The sequence below is a fragment of the Delphinus delphis genome, chromosome 3, assembly GCF_949987515.2.
Source record: "Delphinus delphis chromosome 3, mDelDel1.2, whole genome shotgun sequence".
Classification (NCBI taxonomy): Eukaryota; Metazoa; Chordata; class Mammalia; order Artiodactyla; family Delphinidae; genus Delphinus; species Delphinus delphis.
Window position 1 is genome coordinate 172,610,157 of NC_082685.1, and position 26,415 is coordinate 172,636,571.

The following is a 26,415-nucleotide window of genomic DNA, read 5'->3' on the forward strand; positions in this document are numbered from 1 at the left end:
CTCGGTGAGTCTGCCACGGCCTGACAAGGTGAAGCTGCCTTCCGGCGTGGGCCGCAGGCTGTCCGTCCTGGTGCACCCACTTCCCCCGCCGGGCACGTGGCAGCCTGATCAAGAGGCAGGCACTGGCCTTCGGTGTGGGTGCCTGCTAGCCTTTCGCCCAGTGACCTGGAGGTGACCCTCCCCTAGGTGCCGGTGTGGACGCCACCGCCCACCCACCGGGATGTGGCCCTCACCACACCTCCCAGCACATCCTGGCCCCGCTGGAGCATGGTGGCATCTGGCATTCAGCTTGGGGCCCACCATTGCACAGGTGTCCCCAGCGACCGAGGGCCCTGCCTGCCCTGTGGTGACCACTGTGTAATCAGGGCAAGGACAGCACAGGGCACTTGGGTCTGCTGTTGGGAAGAGCCACCCCGGGTATTTATTCCAGAAGTAACTCAGAGTGAAAATTCTCTCAGCCAGTGGAAAAATAAATGTAATCTGCATTATCGTAAGGGGCAATGACTAACGATTGTTAACACTCGACTTTATTGATTCAAAAACTGTGTACTGAGCACCGCTACCTACTAGACACTAAGTCTCGTCACACAGGGAACTGATTAACGTGTGTATTAACAGACAACACACTGGCAAGAAGCCTCGAGGAAGGTCACGTCTCTTCTGAGCAACACTTGTAAGAACACCCTCATGTCTCCATTTAGGTTTTGATCCTTCAAGAAAAAAGTCCCACCTGTGAATTTTTCACCCCTCGTGAGGAGGAAATAAGAGCACAGCATCCACTCTTCCGTCCTGAAAGCCTGTGAGGAAGGAACTGGGACCCTCAGAGCAGCCCAGCACCGCACACGCCACGTCCTGCACGGGAGGAGGAACGGGGCGAACGCTGGAGCCATCCCCGTGGTTCTCTCGGAGCTCGGTTGCCGAGAAACCTGTCCAGCAGGGCGGCGGCGAGGGTAGGGACCACACGGGGCTCACCGTTTACTCAGGGTGCGACTCTGCAATTCACTTGGTGGAAAAGTAAGATGGATTTGCAGGCGGTGGGGATTCACGCGCCACACCCACCCGGTGGCAGGTGTGACCCCATGGGAGGGAGGAGGGAGGGAGGGAGGGAGCAGTGCGCCCACCAGACCCCAGCGGGCTGGCTCGTCACCTGGAAGAGACCCTCACAGCGGGAAGCCCTCACGTCCCATCGGAAGTCCAGACTCGACTGAGCAGCAGTTTCAGAAGTGTGTACACAGCACAGAGGCGAGGGGGAGCTCTCCCGAGACAAGGCCGTCCCCAGACACGCAGCTGACGCCTGGTGGGGGGCCCCGCCGGCTACTTGAGGAGCTTGGCCACGTTCAGGCTAGGAACCACGATATCCTTGAAGATGGGCACGTAGTCTGGACTCGCCTGGGCCGGGCCCTGCTCCAGCGTCTCGATGATGGTCTGCTTCATGTCCCGGCTGGCGTCCCCCCGCACGGCCAGCAGCGCGCCGATGTGCTCGTCCCTGGGGGGGGGGAGGGGGCGTCAGGGTGCAGCCGCGGCCACTCAGCCTCCAAAGCCGACTCAAGCCCCCCCGACCCCCAACCGGGCGGCAGGGTTCCTGGAGGTTCACAAAGGCTGGCGGGGAGCCAGCGCCGGGGAGCCGCTCCCCTCGCTTCCTTCCCCCACACGCAGGAGGGGCCCGGCTCCGTTCCCTGGTTCCACCTACACGCGGCACAGGATCAGCCTCCAGAAACCAGTCTGCTCGGCCACCCTCCCATCGGCGCCCGAGCACCAACTGTGGCCTGGTGACGCCCGGGAACCAGGACCCGCGGTGGGGCTGGCGGGCACCGCTGTCATCTCTGAAACCCACTCTGCCCGCATCGCCGTCCGCACGGCATCTGGGGTCCTCACTGGAGCCCGGACCTGCCACACTCACCCGGGAGGCTCCCACCTAATGCCCGGGACCCTCCCTCTCCCCAGCGACCTCAGGAATGTCCCTGCCGCTACCTGATGTCTGGGTATTTGCTGACCAGAGTCGAGACCTCCAGGTAGAGCAGAGAAGGGTCCGTGAGCTTAATGACTTCAGCAATGGCGACGATGGTGTCACAGTGCCCGTCCATCTCCTCACCAAACCCGGCAGCCAGCTTGTGGAAGAGGAAGCGCAGCTGCTCGGCCTCCCGCGCCATGCGCTCGGCGCCCTCCTTGCGCTCCTCGGCGTTCCGGAACGAGATGCGCTTCTGCAGGACGGCCCGCAGGTACTCCTGCACCACGCGCCGGTGCGCCTCGGCGATCATCCGCTACGGGGCACACGGAGAACGGGGTCAGCTGGCACGCGGCCCCAAGGCGAGTCCAGGCCCACGGTGCACGGGCCAGCGCGCTCCTTCCCGTTTCTCATCGATACAAATTTTAGAGTCAACAAAGTAAGCACACCTGAGTCTTTATTACAAATTCTATCTTAGAAAACTGTAGCAGGTTCACCGTGTTTCACGTCTGGGACGCGGGCAGACGCACCAGCCGCACGGCAGCAGCCGGAAGTCGGTACTGCCTGGACACCTCGGATGCTCACGTCCATTCTAGAGAGCCCACAGAATAAAGTACGCCGCGGGGACGCCTGCCTGCAGCCCCGCCAGACACGTCGTTCTGGGCGCGGACCCACTGCAGAGCAGCTTCCCGTCGGGGGCGAAGGGGCAGGTGCCAGGGCGGCACCCGCTTTACTGAGACCCGTCTGGTGACTCACGGGCCCCCCCTGGGGGATCCGGGTCTATTTTCCTCGCCCTGCCCATCCTGCACGCGTCTCTCAGCTTCTCAGCCCAGGAGTGTAGGCTGTGGGTTCAGTGGGAGGGCTGGGGACTCTGGGCCAGGCCCTGCTCTGCCCCTCACAGGCTGAAGGGCTCCACACACACCACACCTCGTGCACAGAGGCTAGTCAACGACCAGTCTCTGGGGGTGGTGTGACGAGCTTCTGGGAAAAGAGGAGCCCCAAGTCCACACGTTTGGGGAAGTTTTGGAGAAGGCCGTGGTTTTCTCCGGAGCCCACCCACAGGTAGATGGACACCTGGCCGTCACCCACGAACACGCGAGCACGACTCTGCTGACACAAGGCGCAGCCTCAGAGTCCCAAGAACAGACATCAGAAGCTCCGTGTACCAGGGAGGCCGGGCAGTGAGGGGGACCCCAAGGGCCCCAAACAAGACAAAGCGAGACGACACCCGGTAGCTGCAGGGACTCAGGCGGAGGCCAGGCTCTTGGCAGAGCAAGTGAGACCGCGGGCTCCCGGCCGCTCCAGGAGGCGAGCCATCTGGACCAGGAGTGGCTGAGACACAAGCCCCAAGGACTTCACACACCCGGTTAGATCAAAGGACAGATGCTGAGAAACATAAAAGGTGGAACCAAAAACTACAAAAACCAAGAAATTCAAAATTGAACAGAGCTGGTCCCACCGACCTCTAACCACCAGAGGCTCCTGACAGCTGTGAAGCGACCAACCAGGTGGATTTAAAACACCTGGGTCTCCCTGCAAGCATCACTTTTAATGGCAGGGTTAGGAGAATTTAAGCTTACGAATGAGACAAAGATGCCCCCGTGCTGGGGGGTCCCAGCCAGGGCAGCGAGACAAGGAGAAGACACGAAGGTACAAGAACCAGAAATGAAATGACACAGTGACGCTGCTCACAAATGAGACAAGCGTCTACAGGGATGCCCAGAGGACCTGGAGACACGTCCTGAAGTGTCCGCACCCAAGCTCTGTGTGTCAAACCACTCACACTTCCATAAACCACAAACAGAAAGGCTGATTTTAAAGCAAAACCCACCCAAGGCCCTGAGAATTCCCCCGCAGAAAGCTGCCTGAGCCCCAGACGGGAACAGGGGCATTTCACGGGGCCTGGAGGGGACCCCAACGGCCGGGGACCCTGGAGTCTCCTGTGGGCCCTGTGCTGAGAGCCGCCCGCTGGCCCCCAAGCGTGGACGTGAAGGGGGAACTGCGGTTCCTGCCCAGCCTCTCATCAGAGCCATGGCCACAGCCCCACCCGCCCTTTGAGGGGTCCCTGCTGAGGAAGTCCCCACTACCCATGGGGTTCTGGGTCTGCGGCCGTGTCAGCGTGGCCTTGGACAGCAAGGTGCACGCCCCATCACCCCCACCTCTGCCACCTTCAGACGGCAACGTCTCCGACCTGCCTGGGTTCACAAAACCACCCGTGAACTTCCGCCCAAGAACTGATGACACCAAATTCTACATAAGATGCCAGGGGACTCAGGCCACATGTGTGCCCCACACTCTTACCTTTCTATATGGCTTTTTAATTTTGGCAAAATCATTAAAATAGTCTTCCACGGTGACACAGATGATGTCTACAGCATTTGAGCCTAACAGCCACTTCTTCGTCATCAGCTCATTGAGATGTTGCTGAAAGCACAGACCACAGAAAACCCTCATGACGGCCTGTCATCGGGAGAGGCACTTGGAGCCTCCTTCCTACGCCCGCCTCATGTTCAGCGATGCTCACGCAGAAACTCTGCAAACGTGTACTTTAACTGTAAAGACTTGTATGAGACGCAAGGGCGGTATCTGTGCGGACACGTCTTCCCTTATTGACCTACTTGTTGTGTGGATGCTCTGTAATTTGTGTGCCCAATTCTGATGAACACTTAAAATGTCCCATTTTGCAATTATAAAGAATGCTGCAGTGAATCTGTATACTTTTGCAGGTGAAATTCCTAAAACTAAAAGTTATTAGTCAGAAAGTATGTAAACTACAACCTTGACGACTGTCGCCCTCCAAAACTCGTGCCAACTGCCCTCCCATAACTGTGCCGATTCACGGTTCTACACGGAACACAGGAGTCTCGTGCCCTCGACATCACGTGGTAGCAATGTTCTTAATCCCTACCGTCCTGGTAAGCAACAAAAACATTCAGTTTTAATTTGCTTTTCTTTGAAGAGCAGTTAAGACTGGGCACTCTGTTTCCTACCTAGGACACATGACTCCTTGTTCTGGGAAACAGTTATTCATGTCCCTTGTCTATTTCTCTATTATGTTGTCTTTTTAAGTACACTTTGTTTTCTAAACCATTTCTGAGAAAGTTACAGCTGTCATGAAATGATACCACCCATCACCCCAGGAGCTCCTTCCCTGCAGGACCCAAGATGACCATGATTCTATTTGTTAAATGCACTCTGGTTTCTGCCGGTTCTATATGATGCTGAGCCATTTTCATACCTTCTGAAGTAAACTTACTTGCTCAACACGCACCACGCCTTGGCTGTGACCTGAATGCACTTTGTTTATGGCTGTGCTCAGTGCCTTTGCTCAAAGCCGAGCCCGGCTGTGTGACGGGCGTGCAGCCCAGCTCGTGCCCTCAAGCAACAATCTGCTGATGGCCATAACCAAGCTCCTCTCCAATACCAGCTTCTACCCTGTGACCTGCTGAGTGCTCTGGTCTCTAACGCTTCCTGCAAGGGGCTCTCCTTGACGCCACACCAGGGGAGCCGGCCCGTGGCGCCCACCTCCAGGTCCAGGAAGACTTCCTCAAGCAGGCTGCTGCAGCCCTCCTCAGCGATGGCGTCCAGAAGCCCATCCATGCTCGGCTGGCTCAGAGACACGCTTTCGTCCGCGTCATGCTGCAGATACTTTCTTTTCAAACTGACTATGGACTCTCTGCGAGGAGACAGAGGAGGAGACAGAGGGCCGGTGAGGCCGCCGAGCACCCCCGCCCCGCGGCCGCAGCCGAGCGCCCCCGCCCCGCGGCCGCAGGGCCCCCGCTCACCTGAGGGTCCAGCAGTTGTTGATGAGCGCGATCATGTACTGCACGTAGCAGTGCGGGTGCTGCCGCTTCCGCAGGTGCTCCTCCTTGTACAGCTGCGCCTCCTCTTTGTACCTGGGGGACACACGGCCACGTCAGAGCAGCCTCGCAGCACGGCGCCAACACGCAGCCTAACAATCACATTCTGCATCGCTAGCATCTGGCCAGACGAGTCTTCAAAAATAAAGGATTCTAGAGGGGGTGACCTATGCTAATAGAAGTTGATCATCTAAAAAAGATTATTAAAAATTAATTTCGTTATTAGGCTTTGAAATATGGCTCAGTGTTCTGATTTTACAAATATTCTGAAACATTTGTAATTGGGAGAGTATTATTTCGTCTGACGTATGATTCAGCTAGAAACTCATACAATAGTGTTTGGGACACAATCAAATGTTAGATAAAATGTCCTTTTCTGAGACTTTCCCTGAAAAAATCAAACTAAAAATAAATTAGACTCTTTAAGATGTCAAGAAAACAACTGAGACGGCTACATACTTCCTTTTTGAATTTATCATGGAGATTCTCAAACATATATGGGAGTACAAGAAAAGCACAACACACCGTATAAATTTGTATGCGTTTTCAATAGATGTGAAGGAAGGAGCAAACTGAAAACTGGCAATTAAAGGGAAGTAATCAAGCATTTATTCTACCCTTCTGTCCAAAGCATGATTCAGGTAACCACACAGCTGAGGCTGCTGAGGAAAACATCTACTTTACAGAACAATACCCACGGGATGACTAACTCAGGCCATGACCCATGGGTGACAGCTGACGGGGATCCTAAGCAGAGGCCCGGCTGTCGGCACCCGAGCCACAGGAGCAGGCTATGGGCAAACAGTAAGGAAACACGGAGGAGCCCCACGGCCTTCAGAGCCAACCTGTGGTTCGTGGGCAGACGGCAGCTTGAGGCCAGGCTGGAGGACACTGGACAGGAGGGTCTGTGCATCTCCACAGGCCAGCGGCTCAGAGCGGGAGGGGCTGCCCTCCGGCACCACAGAGTGCAGGCCTTCTGCCAACCCGGTCTGAACACACAGCTACAAACAGGTGGGTCTGAGACCAGCGGGAAAACCCAAACACAAACCTGGTGTCAGGCGGCCCCACGGAACGCTCCTGACAGATCGGTGGGTTGACGGCACTGCAGTTAGGGTAGGGAATGCAGGGGATGAAACGCCGGGATTTGCTGTAAAGCACAGCTGACCCCTGAACAACGTGGGTTTGAAGTGTGCAGGTTCACTTACACGTGAACCTTTTCAGCCAACACGCACCGCAGCACTGCACGAGCCGAGGCTGGCTGACCTGGGGGTGCGCGACCACGGCAGGAGCGCCGACTGCAAGCTTACGCGTGGATTTTCAGCCGCACCGGGGGCTGTCCCCTCCAGCCCCCACGTTGTTCAAGGGTCAAGTGTACTTCAGCAGAGCGAGGGGGAGGAGAGCCAGATGCGGCAAGGGGGGCTTTACAGGCAGCTTTTGATCTGGATGGTGGGCTAAGCAGGTTTCTAGGCCATTCTTCCTACCTCCGTATACATTTGAAAATCTTCTTTGTGTACAACTTGGTGGGGGGGGCATCCCTGTGGAGGGCACCCCGGGGAATTGGGACAACAGGAAGGCTGACTGAAGGAGGTCCCCAGCTCCAAGCCTGCAGTAGCACCAGCCCACTGCTGAGAACCCCACACCATCACACCCGGGACCCCGGCGGAATGCAACCCATTCAAAAGGCAGATAACAAGAAAGGGCTTGAGTTCTGACTAACGGAAAAAGGTGACTACAGTGAATCCAGGCTTGAATTCTTTTTTAATACTAGCCAGGTAGGGATCAACACAGTTTTCCTCTCCATTAAAAAAAAAAAAACCTACTAAATTAGCACACTGGCAAGAATACATACCTACTTAAAAAAGAATTCATTTGCTGAAGACACAAAACGAGTACCTTTGTTTTCAAATCTTCACTTATCTGAGCAGCGACTTGAAGGTTCTGTTCAAACATCTAAAAATTGGAGAACTTATGAATTCTGATAGAAACTCCCGAGGATGCAGATTTCCCATTATATAAACCCCCCACCTGTTAACTGGTAGTCAGAACAGTCCAAATTCAGAGGAAAAATGACGCCAGGTGAAAAATAACAAAGTTACTTAAACAAACACACAAAACTTTCTTACCAGGTAAAAAAAAACAAAACCCAGGGAATCATTTCCTAATTCCCTGCAAACAGGCTGGTCTCCACAAGGGGGACACGTATGTTCTCATGGGGAGACAGGGAAACGAGGGGTCCGGGGAGGGCGGGTGTGGCTGGGGTCACACGGGTACCAGGGGCTGGGCTGTGGTTTGCGATGTGGGTTTCTTAAGAAGCGCTAGGAGGACACACGCTGGAGCTGGGGGGCCGGACGTGGGAAGGTGGAGAAGCACCAGAAGGCAGAGCTCACCCCACGTGGTCACCGGACGTCAGCTTCCAAAATAAAGGAAAGGTGAAGCCCAACACGTCATGGACTAGTGGGATCACCCAGAGCCTGGCTAGAGCCCCAGCTCTGTGTCAGCAGAAGGAGAGTCCTCTAACGTGCTCGGCCCTCCTACCATCAGCAATGTTTCTCAAAGGAAGGGGACTGGACAGGCCAGACAAAGAGAGCAGGCTACCTGTAAGAACGCACGATGACGCTAAAACCCTGAAAGACTCCTCCCAAAGTACGTCAGATTAGACTCGATCGTGTAGCATTTACGAAGACAAACCTTGGCCATTACATCAGGAAATAAGCAAATTCCAATTTGAGCATCAGACACACATAACACATAATTAGCTTCTGGTTTGAGATCAAAAACCATTAGGAGGGCTTCCCTGGTGGCACAGTGGTTGAGAGTCTGCCTGCCAATGCAGGGGACACGGGTTCGAGCCCTGGTCCGGGAAGATCCCACGTACTGTGGAGCAACTGGGCCCGTGAGCCACAACTACTGAGCCTGTGTGTCTGGAGCCTGTGCTCCTCAACAAGAGAGGCCACAATAGTGAGAGGCCCGCGCACCGCGATGAAGAGTGGCCCCCGCTCGCCGCAACTAGAGATAGCCCTCGCACAGAAACGAAGACCCAACACAGCCAAAGATAAAAAAAAAAAAAAAAAAAAAAAACCATTAGGAGAACAAAAAACATTAGGTTTTGCGGCCGTGGGTGAAGCTACTTGGCAAGTCTGAGCCTCGGCTGCGCAGCTTCAGAGAGAAGCAGGTTCTCTCCGCCGGCAGCAACTGCGTGCATCTGGGAAGCCCGAGGCCCAGTACCTGGAAGACGATGGCGGGCAGTGTCGTCTGGTAGTAGCCGTCCTGGTCGGCCTCAGGTTCAGTCTCTTTCACCCAGTCCTTCCTGTCTGTTTCCAGGGCTTTCCGCAGCCAGGCAATGATGTTTGACTAAGCAGGAGGAAAGAACAGAACCAGGCTTGGAGTCAACAGGCCGCTCTTCAGTGGAGCAGCTGCAGAAGCCAACACCACCCCCTGGGGATCCCAGGCCCCACACAAGGGAACAATCCACCTCCACGCGTGGGACCCCGCCAGCCTCCCTCAGCTTAACCTTCTGGACGACGGTCATGCTGGAGGACAGGCCAGGTCAGTCAGGACAGGGAAGCACGAGACCTACGTGCCTCTGGCAGGCCATTCACGGAGACCAGACCCCACGGCCGCTACCCCAGCCGCCCCTGCGTCCCAGCACGGCCTTGGCACCTCTGTCAGAGGCTGCCTGGTGTCAGGCTCCCCACGTCCCAGGAGCAGACCTGACCACCTCATCGCACCCTCGGACCCCCGAGGGCACTGGGCGGTACCCCACCCCCACCCCCGCCGCCTGCCGCCCTCCCACTCCCAGACTCAGCGCTGTGAGGCAGGCAGGCGCCACGGCACATCCAGGACGCCTCCAGACCCGACTTCTCAGAAAGAGCCGCGCGTCCTCTGGAAGCCCGACGGCCAGATGGGTCCTGGCTGCAGCCCGACCCATGTGGGCCCACATCCCTCCACTCACCGTCAGAGTCGACATGTAGGTGTCGAGCAGCTCGGCGACCACGTCTGGAGAAAGCAGGGGCTCCAGGACCCCGACGTCCACGTCCGGGGCCAGCTCTGCGTTCCCCATCATCTCTGCACTGCGGGCACAGGCGGGAAGGGAAACAGGAAGCCCTCAGGTGGGTGGTGCAGTTCCCCGTCCCAGGGGCCTGCAGGGCAAGGTTTGCTGGCTCCACCCACGGTGCCCCGAGGAAGACCAGGGCCTGGCAGGTAGGAGGTCCCATGAGTTGGAGAACAGACAAGCACTGAATTTAGAAACGTAGGGCACAGGCGCTAATGCCGCTGGTCCAGCAGGACGAGGACCAGAGCGGAGAACACCTGACGCCCGCAACCAAACGCGACTCAGCAAGTGAAGTGTCAGCACTTCCAGCCTATGGGGCTGAAGAAGGGAGGGATGTGAACCAAGCTTCAGAAAACAGTTTTCATAAAAAACAGATAAAAGCCAGGTATGCGGCTGGGTTCCTAAATGTCCGAGGCTGATTGCTCAGATGACCCCTAAGTATGGATTCAGAATGACAATCCTGAGTACTAACAGCTTGACCTCCACTCCTAAGACATCCAAGGTCTTCCTGAGTGAAAAAGCACTTCATGAGATTCTGCAAATACTAAGAGACCATCTACAACTTAGATTATTTCTGCCCCAAGAACCTTAACTCCGCATGAAAATGTTTCTAGCGTGAAAGCGGTCCAACTTTTCCCATAAGAAACTCCAATACGAAAGGATGTGGTGACCAACAAGAAGCCGTCAAGAACTGCCAAGGACAGAAAAATGCTTACAACGTGGCGAGTGGAAAACAAAATCAAGGCCTAGAACCATGCAGGTCACCCAAATGTGCACCCCGAGGTCTGGCGGCCGGAGCACGGTGAGGGCCCCGACCCCAGTTCAAGTCGCGCCCCCCCCCCCCGCAAGGGCCATGTGACCCTGGGCGTGTTCCTCCCTGTGCCTCAAAACGAAGATGATGGTGAGAGGTCTTCCTCGAGGGTGGCCTGACGACAGGATCACGCGACGGCAGTGGAGGGCGGCACACAGGAGGCGCCGAGGCCCAGGCCCAGCACGGGGAAGCAGAGACAGCGCCAGCCACAATGAATACGATGTTTTCTTTCCCTTTATATGTTTCCGTGTTGAAATGTACATATTCTCTACCACAAGCAGCTACCAAAAAACAAACAAACACAGACCCCAAAAATCCCCAAACCTTACTGCAAAAACGAGAGGTTTCATTAATTCTACACACTAGCACAAGACAGGCTAGAATAAGACGTGCCTTCCTCTCGCTAGCGAACCCTAAGAGTTTCAGAATGCCCCACCACTGGCTTGTTTTTCAAACCCTACCTCAGAGTAACGCCCGTGCAAAGGGGCTCACAGCCCTTTCAGGAAGCGACAGAGCGTCAAGGCTGAAGTGCCGAAGGGCAGCCGACAAGAAACCAGACTGGGGGGGGGGGGGCGGAAGCCGGCAGGGGCAAGCTGCCGTCTCCTCAGCAGCACGAGACTCGGGGCCTCCTGGGTCCACGTGTCCTCACCTGTCCAACAGGTGACACCACCTGCTCTCAGTGTCACCGCGAGAAGGCGGGTCAGGAGTGCAGGAAACGCAAGGCCGAACTGCTCACTACGGACGGACCGGCCAGGGCACAGGCTCCACCCAAATGCAAGAGCGTGCACACAACCAGGGGCCCGACCTCGGGTCACAGGTGGACCAAAAGGGGACGCGTCAGCCGGAAGGCAACGCCCTGAGCAAGAGGACTCGGCGGCCGTTTAGAACGGCTAGTACGCTTCGCCCCCAGGAAACAGGGAACGCCAGGTACACAGGTGGAGTTACCTGGTGTAAGTGTTTAGGACCCAGGTCAGCAGGCTCACGATCTCGTTTGCTTCCAGGTCCTCTGCTGCGAGCTCCTGCATCCGCGTGCTTAGAGCCTGGTGGTACACGTTCAGGAGGCTCCTGAAAATCTGGTAGCGAGGAGGAAAGCACTGCACCATCAGGCTCCGGGCGACGAGGAGGTCGTCCAGGACACACTTCCTTATGATCTCCAGGTGGCGCACGAGCCACATCCTGTCAGACTCCCTGGTGTCCGCCTGCGTGCCCTCGATCCTCGTGGTCACGGTTCTGTCCAGGACGGCGAACATCTTCTCCTTCCAGTTCTTGGGCCTTCCAGGAGGAACGAAGCCAGTTTGCTTCTTTCGGTCAAGTATGCGCCTGTCAATCTTTTCTTCCCTTTCGATGATCCTGACCACGGAGACCAGCAAGGTGGGGTCGCGGCGCACGGTGACCAGGGACCGCTGCAGCACCATCCACAGCTGCTTGGCCAGCTCGTCGGACAGCACCTGCGTGCTCCCGAAGTAGCTGTGGATGAGGCTCATGTCACGCGCGTTCCCGCTGTCCATGCGGTACTGCTCGTACATCAGCCCGTCGCGGGAGCACTCCAGGTCCATCAGCTTCCGGTGGGCCTGCAGCAGCGCCCCTTGCTCTATGAGGTCCTGGGTCTCCCTCACGATCTCGGGCACTGCGGGAAAGGCACAAGATGGTACCGTGAAAAACCACACGAAGGGCCATACGGGACTCTGGGCAGATGGGGACAAGGGTGACCAGCAACCTGTCTCGAACCTGGACAGCTGCTGCACTGGCAGACTCCATCCGAGTACCTGTTTTGGAACTCTGGAGTCTACTGAAGGCATACAACTTCCAGGGAAAGGTGTGAAAGTAAGGTGTGGTTAATACTGGTGCATTTCAGCTCTCAGCACCAGTAGAAAAGTAGAAACTGACTGCAAATGACCAGGAGAGGCACAGGCTCAGAAAGACCTGAGAAGACCTTGAGTTTACATGTCAGCCTGACCCTCTGCACAGACACAGCCTACGACAATCAAAACAACAAAAACAATAAACAGAATCAGCATACCCTGGCAAAGAGGAAAACCTGATTTCCAGAGTCACATGTTATTAGATTCGAACGTCCAACGTTCGACAACAACATCACAAGGCATACGAAGATACAGGAGAGAACGGAGATTCAAGGAAAAAATAAACCAACAGAAATCATCCCCGAGAAGGACCAGACAGATGCTGGACTAGACAAGCCTCTGAAGCAAACTCTTCAACACGCTCAAAGAACTAAAAGAAAACGCGCAGGAAAGTATACGAACTGGATGGAAAATGTACTTCAAATTTTCAAAGCAGATTTGATCAAGCAGAAGAAGGCAACGGCAAACCTGAAGACAGGAAGGAAGTTATCAAGCGTGAGGGTAAGAGGAAAACAACTAGAGAGGAGTGAACAGAGCCTAAGGGGTCTGTGCGGTGCACACTGTGGGAGACCCAGAGGAAGAAAGAAAGATGGGCAGAGCGACTACGGGCACGCTGCGCTTTACCGTGCTTCGCTTTACTGTGCTTCACAGACGCTGCACGTTTTACAAACCGAAGGTCTGTGGCAACCCTGCATCAAGCAAGTCAATCAGCACCATTTTTCCAACATCATTTGCTCACTTCGTGTCTCTGTGTCACATTCTAGTTATTCTTTCAATATTTCAAACTTTTCACTATGATTGTAAGTGTTACGGTGATCCGTGATCAGTCACCTTTGATGTTACTACTGTAATTGTTTTGGGGCACCGAGACTCGTGCCCGTAAACATGGCAAACGTAACTGACAAATGTGGTGTGTTCTCACTGCTCCCCGTGCTCTCGCCCTCTCCTCAGGCCTCCCTATTCCGAGACACAGGAATACTGAAATTGGGCCGATTAATAACCCTACAATGGCTTCTAAGTGGTCAAGTGAAAGGAAGAGTCGCACATCTCTCACTTTAAATCAAAAGCTAGAAATGATTAAGCTGAGTGAGGAAGGCCTGTCGAAAGCCGAGATAAGCTGAAAGCTGGGCCTCTTGTGCCAAACAGTTAGCCAAGCTCTGAAGGCAAAGGACAGCTCTGGAAGGAAATTAAAAGTGGTACTTCAGTGAACACACGAACGGTAGGAAAGCAATACAGCCTTATTGCTGATATGGAGAAAGTTTTAGTGACTGGACAGATCAAACCAGCCACAACATTCCCTTAATCAAAGCCTAATCCAGAGCAAGTCCCATTTCTCTGAAGGCTGAGACAGGTGAGGAAACTAGAGATCTAAAGTCAGAAGCCAGCAGAGTCTGGCTCATGAGGTTGAAGGAAAGAAGCCGTCTCGATAACACAGAAGCCCAAGGTGAAGCTGCAAGTGCCGGTGTAGGAGCTGCAGCAAGTTCTCCAGAAGATCCAGCTGCCATAACTCATGAAGGTGGCTGCACGAAACGACAGGTTTTCAATGCAGACAAAACAGCCTTCTATTGAAAGAAGGTACCATCTAGGACTTTCACAGCTAGAGAGAAGTCAGCGCCTGGCTTCAAAGCTTCAGAGGACAGGCTGACTCTCTTGTTAGGGGCTAATGCAGGTGGTGCCCCTAAGGTGAAACCAATCTTCATTTATCATTCCAAAAATCCTGGGACCCTTACGAATTATATTAAATCTATTCCACCTGTGCTCTATAAATGAACAGCAAAGGCTGGATGACAGCACATGTCTTTACAACATCATCTGCTGAATATTTTAAGCCCACTGTTGAGACCTACTGCTAAGAAAAAAAAGATGTCTTTCAAAACATTACTGCTCATTGATAATGCACGTGGCCACTCGAGCTCTGACAGAGGTGTGCAGCAACATCCTTGTTGTTTTCACGTCTGCTAACACAACATCTACTCTGCAGCCCACGGATAGAGGAATAACATCGACTTGCAAATCTTATTATTTCAGAAATACATTTCGAAAGGCTACAGCTGCCATAGATAGTGATTCCTCTCATAGATCAGGGCAGAGTCAATTGAAGACCTGGAAAGGCTTTACCGTTCTGGAGGCCATTAAGAACACTCATGATTCATGAGAAGAGGCCCAAATACCAACATTCACAGGAGTTTGCAAGAAGCTGATTCCGACCCTCGTGGATGACTTTGAGGGGTTCACGACTTCAGTGGAGGAAGTAATGGCAGATGTGGTGGAAACAGCAAGAGAACCAGAATTAGAAGTGGAGCCTGAAGATGTGACTGAACTGCTGTGATCTCACGATAAAACTTTAACACATGCAGAGTTGCTTCTTACGGATGAACAAAGAAAGTTCTTAAGATAGAAACTACTCCTGAAGTTTAAAGATGCTGTGAAAATTGTTGAAATAACAAAGGATTTAGAATATTACATAAACTTAGTTGACAAAGCAGCAGCAGGGTTTAAGAGGATTGACTCCAATTTTAGAAGAAGTTCTCCTGTGGTAAAATGCTATCAAACAACATTGCTGCTACAGAGAAATCATTCCTGAAAGGAAGAGTCAGTCAACACAGCCAGCGTCACTGCTGTCTTATTTAAGAAACGGCCGCAGCCACTCCAGCCTTCAGCAACCACTGCCCCGATCAGTCAGCAGCCACCAACGCTAAGGCAAGACCCTCCACCAGCAAGAAGATTAGCACTCACTGAAGGTCTGGATGACAGTCAGCATTTCTCAGCAATAAAGTATTTTTTATTTTAGGTATGTACATTGTTTTTTTAGACATACTCGTATCGCACACTTAATAAACTACAACACAATGTAAACATAACTTCTATTCAGTGGGAAACCAAAAAATTCGCATGACTCGCTTTGCTGAGATAATTTGCTTAACTGAGGTAGTCTAAAAACGAACCTGCATTATCTCCAAGGTGTGCCTGTATTTTAAATAATGGTCAAAGACTTACTAAATTTGATGAAAGACATAAATATAAACATTCAAGAACTCAACAAACTCCAAACAGAAAAAACTCAAAGAGACCCAACACCAAGACACATTGTAATCAAACCACAGAAAGCCAAACACAGAGAGAGAAATCTTGAAAGCTGCAAGGGAGAAGCAGCTGATCACATACAAGGGATCCTCAGTGGAGTATCAGCAGATTTCTCTTCAGAGACTTTGAAGGACAAAAAGCAGCCTGCTGGTAATATTCAAAGTGCTAAAAGGAAAAAAACCTGTAACTCAAGAATCCTATATCTGGTAAAACTGTCCCCCAAAAGTGAAGGAGAAATTAAGACATTCCCAAACAATAGCTGAAGGAGTTTGTGACCACTGGACCTACGCTGTGAGAAATGCTAAAGAAGTTCTGCAGGTGAAATGACACCAGACAGCAACTTGAAGCTGTGGGAAGAAATGAAGGTCTCAGTAAAGGTAAATACATGGGCAACTGTAAAGCCAGTATTATTGTGACTCTTTTTGTTTTACATGATTCAAGAGACTAACACATTTAGAGAAAAGAAAAATTAGTCCAAAGCTAGTACTAATAGAAAGCTAGAATAGCCGTAACTCTGGTTTATAATTCCACATTTTACTTTCTACATAATTTGAAAGACGAACGCATTTTTTTTAAATAGCAACTAGTCTATGTTTTTGGATACACAATATATAAAGGTGTAGTTTTGTGACATCAGCAACTGAAAGGAGATGGGAAGTGTTGTATAGGAGCAGAGTTTCTGTATGCTATTGAAGTTACGCTGGTATAAATTCAAATTAGTGTTATAACTTTAGGATGGTAAATGTAATCCCCGTGGGAACAAAAAACGACAATAGCTATAGAATATACAAAAAAAGGATTGAGAAAGGAATTAAAACACTTTACTACAAAAAAAAATCAACTAAACAAAAGACTATAATGCAGAAAATGACAAAATAAGGGCATACAGAAAACAGTTGGGAAATGACAGACTTAAGTCCCTCCTTACCAGTAATTACTTCAAATGTAAGTGGATTAAACTCTCCAATCAAAAGACAGAGACTGGCAGAATGGATAAAAACACATGATCCAACTTTACGCTGCCTACAAAAGACTCACTTGAGATCCAAAGACACAAATAGATTGAAAGTGAAAGGATGGGAAAAGTTATTCCATGCAAACAGTAACCAAAAGAGAGCGGGGGTGGCCGTACTAACATCAGACAAAACAGATTCAAAGTCAAAAAAGGTTGTAAGAAACAAAGAAGGAATTTTATATTAATAAGACGTTCAATCCAGTAAGAATATACAAGTATAAACATTTACACACCTAATGACCATCAAAATATACGAAACAAAAATTGACAGAACTGGAAAAACAGACCATTCTACAATGACGGCTGGAGACTTCAATATGCCGCTCACAATAATGAACACGACCAGACGCAAGATCAGTAGGGAAATGGGACTTGAACCTCACGACAAACTAACTAGATCTAACAGACGTATACAGAACACTTCACCCGACCCAACAGCACACACAGTCAGTCCTCTTAAGTGCACATGGGACATTTTCTAGGGCAGACCATACCCTTAGGCATGAATTAAATTAAATCATTAGGAATGAATTCATTTAAACCATGAATTAAATCTCAATAGATTTTAAAAGATAAATGTCATACAAAATATCTTCTCTGACTACAAATGGATGAAGTTAAATATCTGTGATTGACAAAAAATTCACAAATTTGTGGAAATTAAGCAGCACACTCTTAATCAATGGGCCAAAGAAGAAATTACAAGGGAAATTAGAAAATACTTAGAGACAAATGAAAATGAAAACACAACATACCAGAACTTACAGTGCTAAGGGCGAAGTACAGCTATAAACACTTCAGTTAAAAGAGAACGATTTCACGTCAACAACCTAGCTTTACAACTTAAGGAACTAGAAAAAGAATCAACTAAACCCTCAACTACAATGGAAAAGAATATGAAAAAGAATATACCTACATATATGTGTATAACTAAACCACTTTGCTGTATACCAGAAGCTAATACAACATAAGTCAACTATACTAATTTTTTTTAAAAAAGTTCTTAGAAAAAAAAAAAGCTAAACCCAAAGCTACCAAAAGGAAGGCAATAATCAAGATTAGAGCAGGGATAAACAGAGAATCGAAAAACACAACAGAAAATCAACAAAACCAAACGCAGTTCTTTCAAAAGATTAACGATTGACAAATCTTACCTAGATGAACTAAGAAAATAAGAAGACTCAAAAACTAAAATCAGAAATAAAAGTGAGGACATTACTACCAATTCTACAGAAATAAAAGGGATTGTAAGAGTACTATGAACAACTGTACACCAGCAAACTGGATAACCCAGATGAAGTGCAGATTCCTAGAAACACAAAACCTAAATCACAAAGAAACAGAAAATCTAAATAGACCTATAAACTAGTAAGGGACTTGGGGGAGGGGGCATGGGGAACTATTATATAACGGCTGCAGATTTTTTTTCTTTCAGTTTTATTGAGATAGAATTGACACTGCACTATATAATAAAGTTTCAATTTGCAAGGTGAAGAGTTCTAGAGATGGATAGTGATGGTTTCACAACGATACGAAAGCACTTCATACTACAGAACTGTGCAATCGAAAATGGTCAAGATGGTAAATCTTATATTATGCATATTTTATAATTTGTAAAAGTGTGGAGAAAAAAACAGGCTGTGTGCACAACACTACTGAATTACAGGCAATGAGAAAAGTCTGAAGGGAGCCAAATGAGCACAACATCTTCCCAATAAAAACATGCTCCTAACGAAAGCCACATCTACATCACAGCCTCATTGTTCATCAAAGGAAGAAAGTTATTTTCAACCTCTGTGGATGGAAAGGTAGCTTTTTGGTCATTTGGCATTAGCGTCCAAGACTGGAAGAAGATGTCAGTCAACAGGAAATTGTAAGAGGGAAATTAACTAAGAAGGCTGGTTGAATGTCATGAAGGAGATTGTGGCAGGTAGACTGGACCAATTCCAGGTCGTCCACAGTCACCAAGAGGAGCTGCTTCCAGAGCGCCCACCACAGTCGGCAGTGCTGTGTCATTCATGGGGGGGACGGAGAAGGGCCCCGGGAAGCTGAGCGTGCACAGAGGGGCGGGGTCAAGTACTCAATAATGCTGCCCTCAGACATGCTGCGGTTCATACGTGGTGGGCTGGTGGGCGGAGGGGAAGAACTGCACCGGGTTCCACGCCGGGGTGGAGCAGAGTTCGGAAGGAAGCGCAGAAAGAACTCGCTGAGACCAGACACCAGATAAAGGCAGGGAAGGGGTCGGACCATCCCAAGGCTTCGGGCTGGGATGATGACCCTGACAGCGGCGAGGGGACGAGGGGACGAGGGGATGGGGGGACGGGGGGACGAGGGGATGGGGAACGAGGGGACGGGGCGAGGGACTAGCTCCAGGGGGTGGAGCACAAGCGAGGAGGCTGTGCTGAACACAGCAGGGCACCCTGTGCTGGTGACGGCTGATGCTGAGCCCACTGTTCCTCCCGCCGGTGAGGTACTGGGACAGGCTTCTGAAAGGGCCCCTCCCGCGCCCCCACCTTCCCCACCAGCCCCAAGGACTCCCACAGGCCCAGCTCCCATGGGGACTGAGACTCCAGGGTGTGCCCTATCCGCCCCCTGCCCTGCCCCCAGCCTGCGACCCGTGCACACCCTTCCTGTCTGGGAACTGCGCCCTCTCGTCCCGTTCGCAGCGCTGCTCCGCCCGCAGACCACGAGCCTGACCGCGAGCCGTCCCGCGGGCGGCGCATCTTCATCCTCCAGCACCTGGCCGAGCCCCGCTGAGCCACACTGCAGCGGAGGGAACCATGCTCACGCAGCGCTTGCTCAGTTACCCGTTTCTGTGCCTGTCCTGACCATTTCAGAACCACAAACGTTCTACCAGCCTTTATTTGCTCAACTGACCATCCGCCTGTGTTCAAAATATGAACCCAACTGTGCAGGCAGAAATCACCCCTCTGAGCAGGGCGACGACAGCTGCAACTGCCCTGCGGCACCCACAGGGCAAGGAAACGCACACGTGAGTCGTGGGAGAGAGTGCGGCCGTGGCCCGGCTACCTGAGAAGATGTTCTTGAGGTTCTCCACGGCGGCCGCGAGCTGGCTGTGCCGCACGACGGCGTCCTTCACAGCCTTGAGGCTCTCGACGGTGTTGATGCTCTGCCTCCAGTCCTTGCTGACGTCGGCCAGGGACCGCTGGATGTCCTTGACGTCGCTCAGCGCGCTGTGGAGCTGGCTGAGGCCCGTGCGCACCCCGTCCAACTGCGACTGGATCGCGGCCTAGGGAAGACACTGGGTGGGTGAGCAGAGCTGGGACGGCCCCGAGCAGACCTTCCCCAGGAGGCTCAGAGTGTAGAAGAGAGGCGTTTCAGTAGTAGAGAACAGTCAATGCCCACAGACAAGACAACAAAACGCAACAAGGATTCCACTGATTCATAAGGTAGCTTTTCCTTTTTCCCATTGCTTCTTAGAACAAAACGTTTTTAAAGCTCTGCTGAGAAAACCTCACAACACCTATCATCCAGCCCCTTGACCTGAGAACGCCAGACTCCCCCGTGGGAATACCCCGAGTCCCGGGCCGCCCCTTAAGTGCGGCCCTTAGAAGGACTCCACACCACCTCTCAGGCACCCCTCAGCCTCCTCACAGGCCTTCACTAGACGGAGAAACCGTCAGGACTCGCTCATCAGCTTGCGCGGAGAGGGTTTTCCTGCCACTCGGCCAGAACCAGACTCCGCTCCGGGACGGCCGGCCCCACGACGCAGAGCTGGTGCACCTGAGATCCAGACTCACTCTGAGAGCCCGTGGCAATGCCACCCAGTGAGCCGTACAGTCAGAATGGAGAGGGCGTGAAGGAGCAGCAGGTGGATGGGAAAAGGACGGGAAAGGCCAGGGAGCACAACGGTGCCCAGGAATACCTTTCACCCACGAAACACTAAGTAGCGTTTAGAAATAGTTAATGATTTCAACAAAACACAACAACTGTTAGCTAATCCCACAAGTTCCTAGAACAGATTAAAATTCTAAATAAGGGCTTCCCTGGTGGCGCAGTGGTTAAGAATCCGCCTGCCAATGCAGGGGATAGGGGTTCGAGCCCTGTTCCGGGAAGATCCCATATGCCGCGGAGCAGCTAAGCCCGGGTGCCACAACTGCTGAGCCTGCGCTCTGGAGCCCAAGAGCCACAACTACTGAAGCCCCTGTGCCTAGAGCCCATGCTCCACAATAAGAGAAGCCACTGCCATGAGAAGCCCGCGCACCGCAAGGAAGAGGAGACCCCACTCGCCGCAACTAGAGAAAGCCCGCGTGCAGCAATGAAGACCCAACACAGCCAAAAATAAACTTAAAATAAATTTAAAATAAATAAAATAGGCCTTCCCTGGTGGCGCAGTGGTTGAGAGTCCGCCTGCCGATGCAGGGGACATGGGTTCGTGCCCGGGTCTGGGAGGATCCCACATGCCGCGGAGCGGCTGGGCCCGTGAGCCATGGCCGCTGGGCCTGCGCGTCCGGAGCCTGTGCTCCACAACGGGAGAGGCCGCAGCAGTGAGAGGCCCGCATACCGCAAAAAAATAAATAAATAAATAAATAAATAAATAAATAAAATAAAATTCTGAATAAAAACGTAGCAGGTCTACACTATTTTTTTCCCTTTTTTTTTTTGGCTGCGCTGGGTCTTCGTTGCTCCACGTGGGCTTTCTTCTAGTTGTGGCGAGCAGGGGCTACTCTTCGTTGCAGTGCGTGGGCTTCTCACTGCGGTGTCTTCTCTTGTGGAGCACAGGCTCTAGGCACACGGGCTTCAGTAGTTGTGGCTCGCAGCTCTAGAGCGCAGGTTCAGTAGTTGTGGCGCACGGGCTTAGTTGCTCTGCAGCACGTGGGATCTTCCCGGACCAGGTATCGAACCCGTGTCCCCTGCGTTGACAGGCAGATTCTTAACTACTGTGCCACCAGGGAAGCCCTAAACCATTTTTTAAATTGACATGAAACTGTTTCAAATTAGTCCAGCAGGTCTTTGGCTGCTTCACTGGTGCAAGTGAATGAGCCTCATCCTGTCTCAACAAACCTGCACTTACCTGGCCGCTAATGTTTTCGACTGGAGAGGTGACCTCACTGCCCTGTCAGCATGAGAAGTAACCTTCCTAAAATGCGCTCTCGAGTCCTCAAGACCGCTGTGCTGCCAGTCAACTACAGCAGGCCACGGTCTCAACGTTTTTACAACTACACCAAGTGTGCGTAATTTTAATAAAACCTCCTCTCTCCGCGTGAATTAAGTTGAAAGCCAATCCAAATCATGCAAGATCGATTTTCTTCCTTGCCTCAGTCTCCCACACTCTAATAAACGTGCCGAGCTCTCCTCCTTCCTGCCCCAGGGCCAGCCTACTACAGCACGTGCCAGAACGAGCCAAACAAAATGCTCTCTGGATACGCTCTGCAGAAGAGCTTTTAATGAAGAGAAGCTGTCATTCTTCTAGCGTTCTTTAAAAAGTTAAATGGGCATTTCTGGGTGCTCAAAAAGGTTGTTCCTTTGGTGTTTTCAACATTCCCCCTGTCTTGTCTGTCAATCTACTGATTGGCAGGATACTGTTGGAAGGAACGTGCTAAGTCAAGGTACGTTCAAGGCTGCCCCCTTCCACGTCATCACAAAGTCCAGTTGTTAAGCAGGAACCAGAAACTTGAGATAAAAGCCTGTGTCCCACCTGGGAGTGAAGCAGGTGCCCATGGCCACTCAGGCCTCATACCTTCAATCTGGCCTCCACAGAGGCCTTCTTCCGGGCCTCTCTTCGGCGATACTGCTCCACTTTGTCCAGCTGGTCCGGGCGCTGAAGCATCCCAGCAACCCTCTGGACCGCTGTCGCAACAGCCTCCCGGTCCGTCTCCTTCATGGCTACAAAGCTGGCAGAATCTCTGCGCCTGTCATGCTAGAGGCATCCTGTGTCCATAGGCAGAGAGGGAACAGGAGGGGGAAAATGTGTTCGGGAGGTAGAAAAGTCAGCAACAAAACTTAGCCCCCTCCACCGACAGTGCTGTTCACAGCGGGGCTCTAATGAGAGCATTCGAGATCATTAACCCAGTAAACCTGAAAGAAAGTTGAACTCGGATTATGAACTGCTCGATAAGCAATACAAACCTTCAGAACACAGTTTTACCTTTAAGCGGACCAGAGGCGATTACAGGTATAAGATATTGACATACAGACAATGCCTCTATGGGGGCCCCAGACTACTCATCGTATCAGATGTCAGTCTCCAGGGCACTTCTCTGCCCCAGATAGGGCCAATTTCTCATTTCCAGAGCCCTCACACCACCCCTTTACACACCAGGGGACAGGGGTGGGGGCCACGCCGGGACACCTCGTGCACACGTGGAGGCACAGGGACAGCACGCACCTTACCCTCCCTAGCTGAGGTTCCAGCACCCGTCCTACCATTTCCCTCAAAAATCACTGTCTGCAGCATCCCAAATTCCGTTTCCTACTGCTCAACAGCCCTAGCCAACAAAGGTGAGAGGGCAGAAGGCACTCTGCTCAGGCGCAGTGCACGGGGCACAGGTCCTTGGACACCAAGCACACCTGCCTTCAGCGCCAGCCCCACCAACATCCCAGCCACGGAACTAGGGACACCTGGTGAGCGTCTGGCAGCGGAGGACTGACTTCAGCTATTGGCCGCCCGTCTCCACGCGTGTTTTCTGTGCAAAATTCTCAAAGACATTTCTCACCCCTCCTCACACGCTTTCAGAGCACCACCCAAGTCCGCGCAGGCCCCCGAGGGCCCTGGACACGAGTGCCTTTCGTGCACGCCCACGGAGCGGGGCTGCGGCGCCATCCCTCCTCGCCGCCTTTCCTGATCACAGGCCCGCGCACAGGGCCGGACACCCGGGGCGGCCGCGCGTCTCCCCGCCCGCCACCCGCGCGCGCAGCTCTGCACCTGCTTCCTCCCTCCTCGCGCGGCGCGTCGTCGGCCCCTTCGCGGACGAGAGCCCGCCCCCGGGACCCCACTGCCACCCGCACCGCCTCCCGGCCGCGCCCGCGCTAGCCGGAGCCCGGGGAAGGGACAGCGGGTGGCGACCGCGACCACCGCCCGGAGACCGCCCTACCGCAGCTGCCTCACTGTGCCTGCCGCCGCCGCCGCCGCCCGGAAGTGAGCGGCCAGCAGGCACTTCCGCTTCCGGCCTCGCGACTGGAAGGGTGGGGTCTGGGCGGTCCCGACGCTGCGTGCCCGGCGCGCGGGGTGAGTGACCTGGCGAGCTGGCTGCCGACGGGTGCCGCCCAGATTGGTGGAGACCGCGCGACCGGGAGGGAGCAGAGCGGGGATGCGGCGCGGCGCGGCGCGGCGCGGGAGGGCGCGAGCGCACACACACCGCACGCACGTAAACACATACCACAGGCACACGCCACAGACACGCACGTGTAGACACACCAAACATTTGCACACCACACCCAAAGACACGCACCACCCGTATAGACACAGCACACACAGCAGACACACACCGCAGACACATACCACATACAGACATGCCACACACATACGCACACGCCACGCACACACGCCATAAACGTACACACACACACCACACCCACGTGAGCACACACAGGCACACGGGGGCAGGAAGGTGGAGCTGTGTGAGCCCCCAGTTGCTGTGGCCACGTACCCCAGAAATTACCAGTCAGCTGATTAGCGGATCACGTTCCAAGGGCCAGGACTTAAGCACCGTACTGACTCTGATGGCTGACCCCTCTATTATGTCATCTGCACCTAGTAATTTATGAAAATATAGCACCAAGCTGAGAATGAAGAATGTAAACAAAAGTTAAAATTATGTTTCAAATTCTAACTATAAAGGCAGTTTGATCATCCTCAGTGCAAGAGTGGACCAGGGAAAACAAACGACAAAACCCGAAAAAGCCATACTTCCCAGGTACTGGGATCCCTGGGTCAGGAAAGGCCCCCCAAGAACACATAGCTAGGGGCCTGCGCTTCACTTGGGTTTGGTGTCCTCCTCATCCTAGAAGCTCTCACTGAAACTCACTGCTCAGCAGAAGCAAACCAGGAGCGTTTTTAGAGAGGCCCTCCAACCTTGGCAGGAGTAAAGAAGGGAGCCAGGTGGTTTGCTTCTAAAGCGTCCTGAGAGAACAGAGGTCTGATAAGCTCTAGCTTAGACTTTGTTAAATATGAAGAGAAAGTGCAAGCAATCCCACAGGGACACTAGGAAGAGAAAAGCCAAAGGATCATATGTAACTAGAAACACAAAGTAAGGAGTACAGATATGTTCAGATATATCAGTTATCAGAACACAAGCAAGTGGGGCTTCCCTGGTGGTGCAGCGGTTAAGAATCCGCCTGCCAGTGCAGGGGACACGGGTTCGAGCCCTGGTCTGGGAAGATCCCACATGCCAAGGAGCAACTAAGCCCGCGTGCCACAACTACTGAGCCCGCGTGCCACAACTACTGAGCCCATGCACCACAACTACTGAGCCTGCGCTCTAGAGCACATGAGCCACAACTACTGTAGCCCACGGACCTAGAAGCCACCGCAACGAGAAGCCCGCGTACCGCAACGAAGAGTAGCCCCCGCTCGCCGCAACTAGAGAAAGCCCGCGCGCAGCAACGAAGACCCCACGCAGCCGGGAAAAAGGAAAAAAGAACACGAGTAAAATGGATTTTAAACCAACCAGCTATTTATGAGAAAAATATCTAGAACATAAAGGAACAGGATGGTTAGGTGTGGAGGAGGTTTGCGCGCCGGCTAGTCCAGGCCCGAGAAAGCTGGTGTGGCAATATTAATAGCAGACAAAATGAGCTTTATATCAGAGGCACGGGCAGAGAGAGTCATTTTCTTAAGTACAAAACACATAAACCATAAAGGAGAAGATAGTTTGCCATGCTAAGATTTTAAACCCTTGTATTTTTTTTTAATTCTTAGAAGACAAGCCATAGACTGAGAGAAAATCTTTGACGAAGCACTACTATCTTGATTTTAAAATGACACCCACAATTCACCAAAAACGGCAAACAAGTGCAGGACAGACAGTAGAGGAGCAGCCAGCGCACCAGGGAAGAAACCAGGGTGGGGCTGCCTCCCGGCACTGTCATGGTCCTTAGGGTGGCCGTGGGGCCCCTCTCCTGCCCTGCAGCCGACGCGGCCTCCAAACCGCGGCTCAGGGTCGCTTTCACCGGAAGCCCTGCCGTGCTCCCCTCCCTCAGACCTGCCTGTGACCCGCTGCCCCTGCCTGACCTCATCCCACCCTCTCGCTCCGGCCCGTAAGGCTCCCCCACCCCTACCCTGGACACTGTTCTGTTCCTGTCAAGTCTTGGCTCGAAGTCTGCCTGGCCCACAGAACTGCCACCTGGGCTACAGGACGCCAGCTGACCCATCTGCACAGCACCCACCGCCTCCCGATGCATCACAGGACTTACTGGTCGCTTCTCTGCACCCTGTCCCCAGTCCACGTGTACAGGGATGTCAGCAGCATGAGTTCTGCATCTTTTCTTCCCTAATATGTCCCCGGCGCTGTCACAGGGCCTGGTCTTCAGCAGGGGCTCAACAACCAGCTGAGTGCAGGAGGGAGGGAAGTGCACATAAAACCACCCGCTGCCACCTCGCCCCTCAGAGAGACGGAGCTGAAACGTCTGACGGTACCAGATCGGTGGGGAGGTGAGACCCCAGTGGGCGCCGGTGGGCTGCTGCTACGGGCTGAATGCTGTGTCTCCCCAGATCTCACATGCTAAACCGCCCCCCAAGGTGATGGTGTTAGGAGGCGGGCCTTGGGGGGGTGACTAGGCCATGAGAATGGGACCAGTCCCCTTCAGAGAGACCTCACAAAGCTCC

The 26,415-nt window shown here is 52.8% G+C and overlaps 1 protein-coding gene across 3 annotated transcripts; it reads right to left on the reverse strand.

Annotated features, from left to right (window-relative positions):
• Window positions 1-501: 501 nt before the first annotated feature.
• Window positions 502-23,730, reverse strand: EXOC3 (exocyst complex component 3). Of its 3 annotated transcripts, none has more exons than XM_060009714.1 (12): window positions 23,684-23,730; window positions 22,330-22,520; window positions 19,659-19,878; window positions 11,613-12,294; window positions 9,758-9,875; window positions 9,031-9,156; window positions 7,655-7,755; window positions 5,731-5,841; window positions 5,471-5,621; window positions 4,247-4,369; window positions 1,972-2,261; window positions 502-1,486 (listed from the first exon to the last, which is right to left on the reverse strand). In XM_060009714.1, exons 2-12 carry the CDS (start codon window positions 22,471-22,473, stop codon window positions 1,315-1,317), a joined length of 2,238 nt encoding a protein of 745 aa, XP_059865697.1. In that variant the 5' UTR covers window positions 22,474-22,520; window positions 23,684-23,730; the 3' UTR covers window positions 502-1,314. The 3 variants fall into 3 exon arrangements, with proteins under 3 accessions (XP_059865697.1, XP_059865698.1, XP_059865699.1); XM_060009715.1 differs by lacking the exon at window positions 23,684-23,730 and adding an exon at window positions 23,515-23,667; XM_060009716.1 differs by lacking the exon at window positions 23,684-23,730 and adding an exon at window positions 23,306-23,491.
• Between the last annotated feature and the right edge of the window lie 2,685 nt (window positions 23,731-26,415).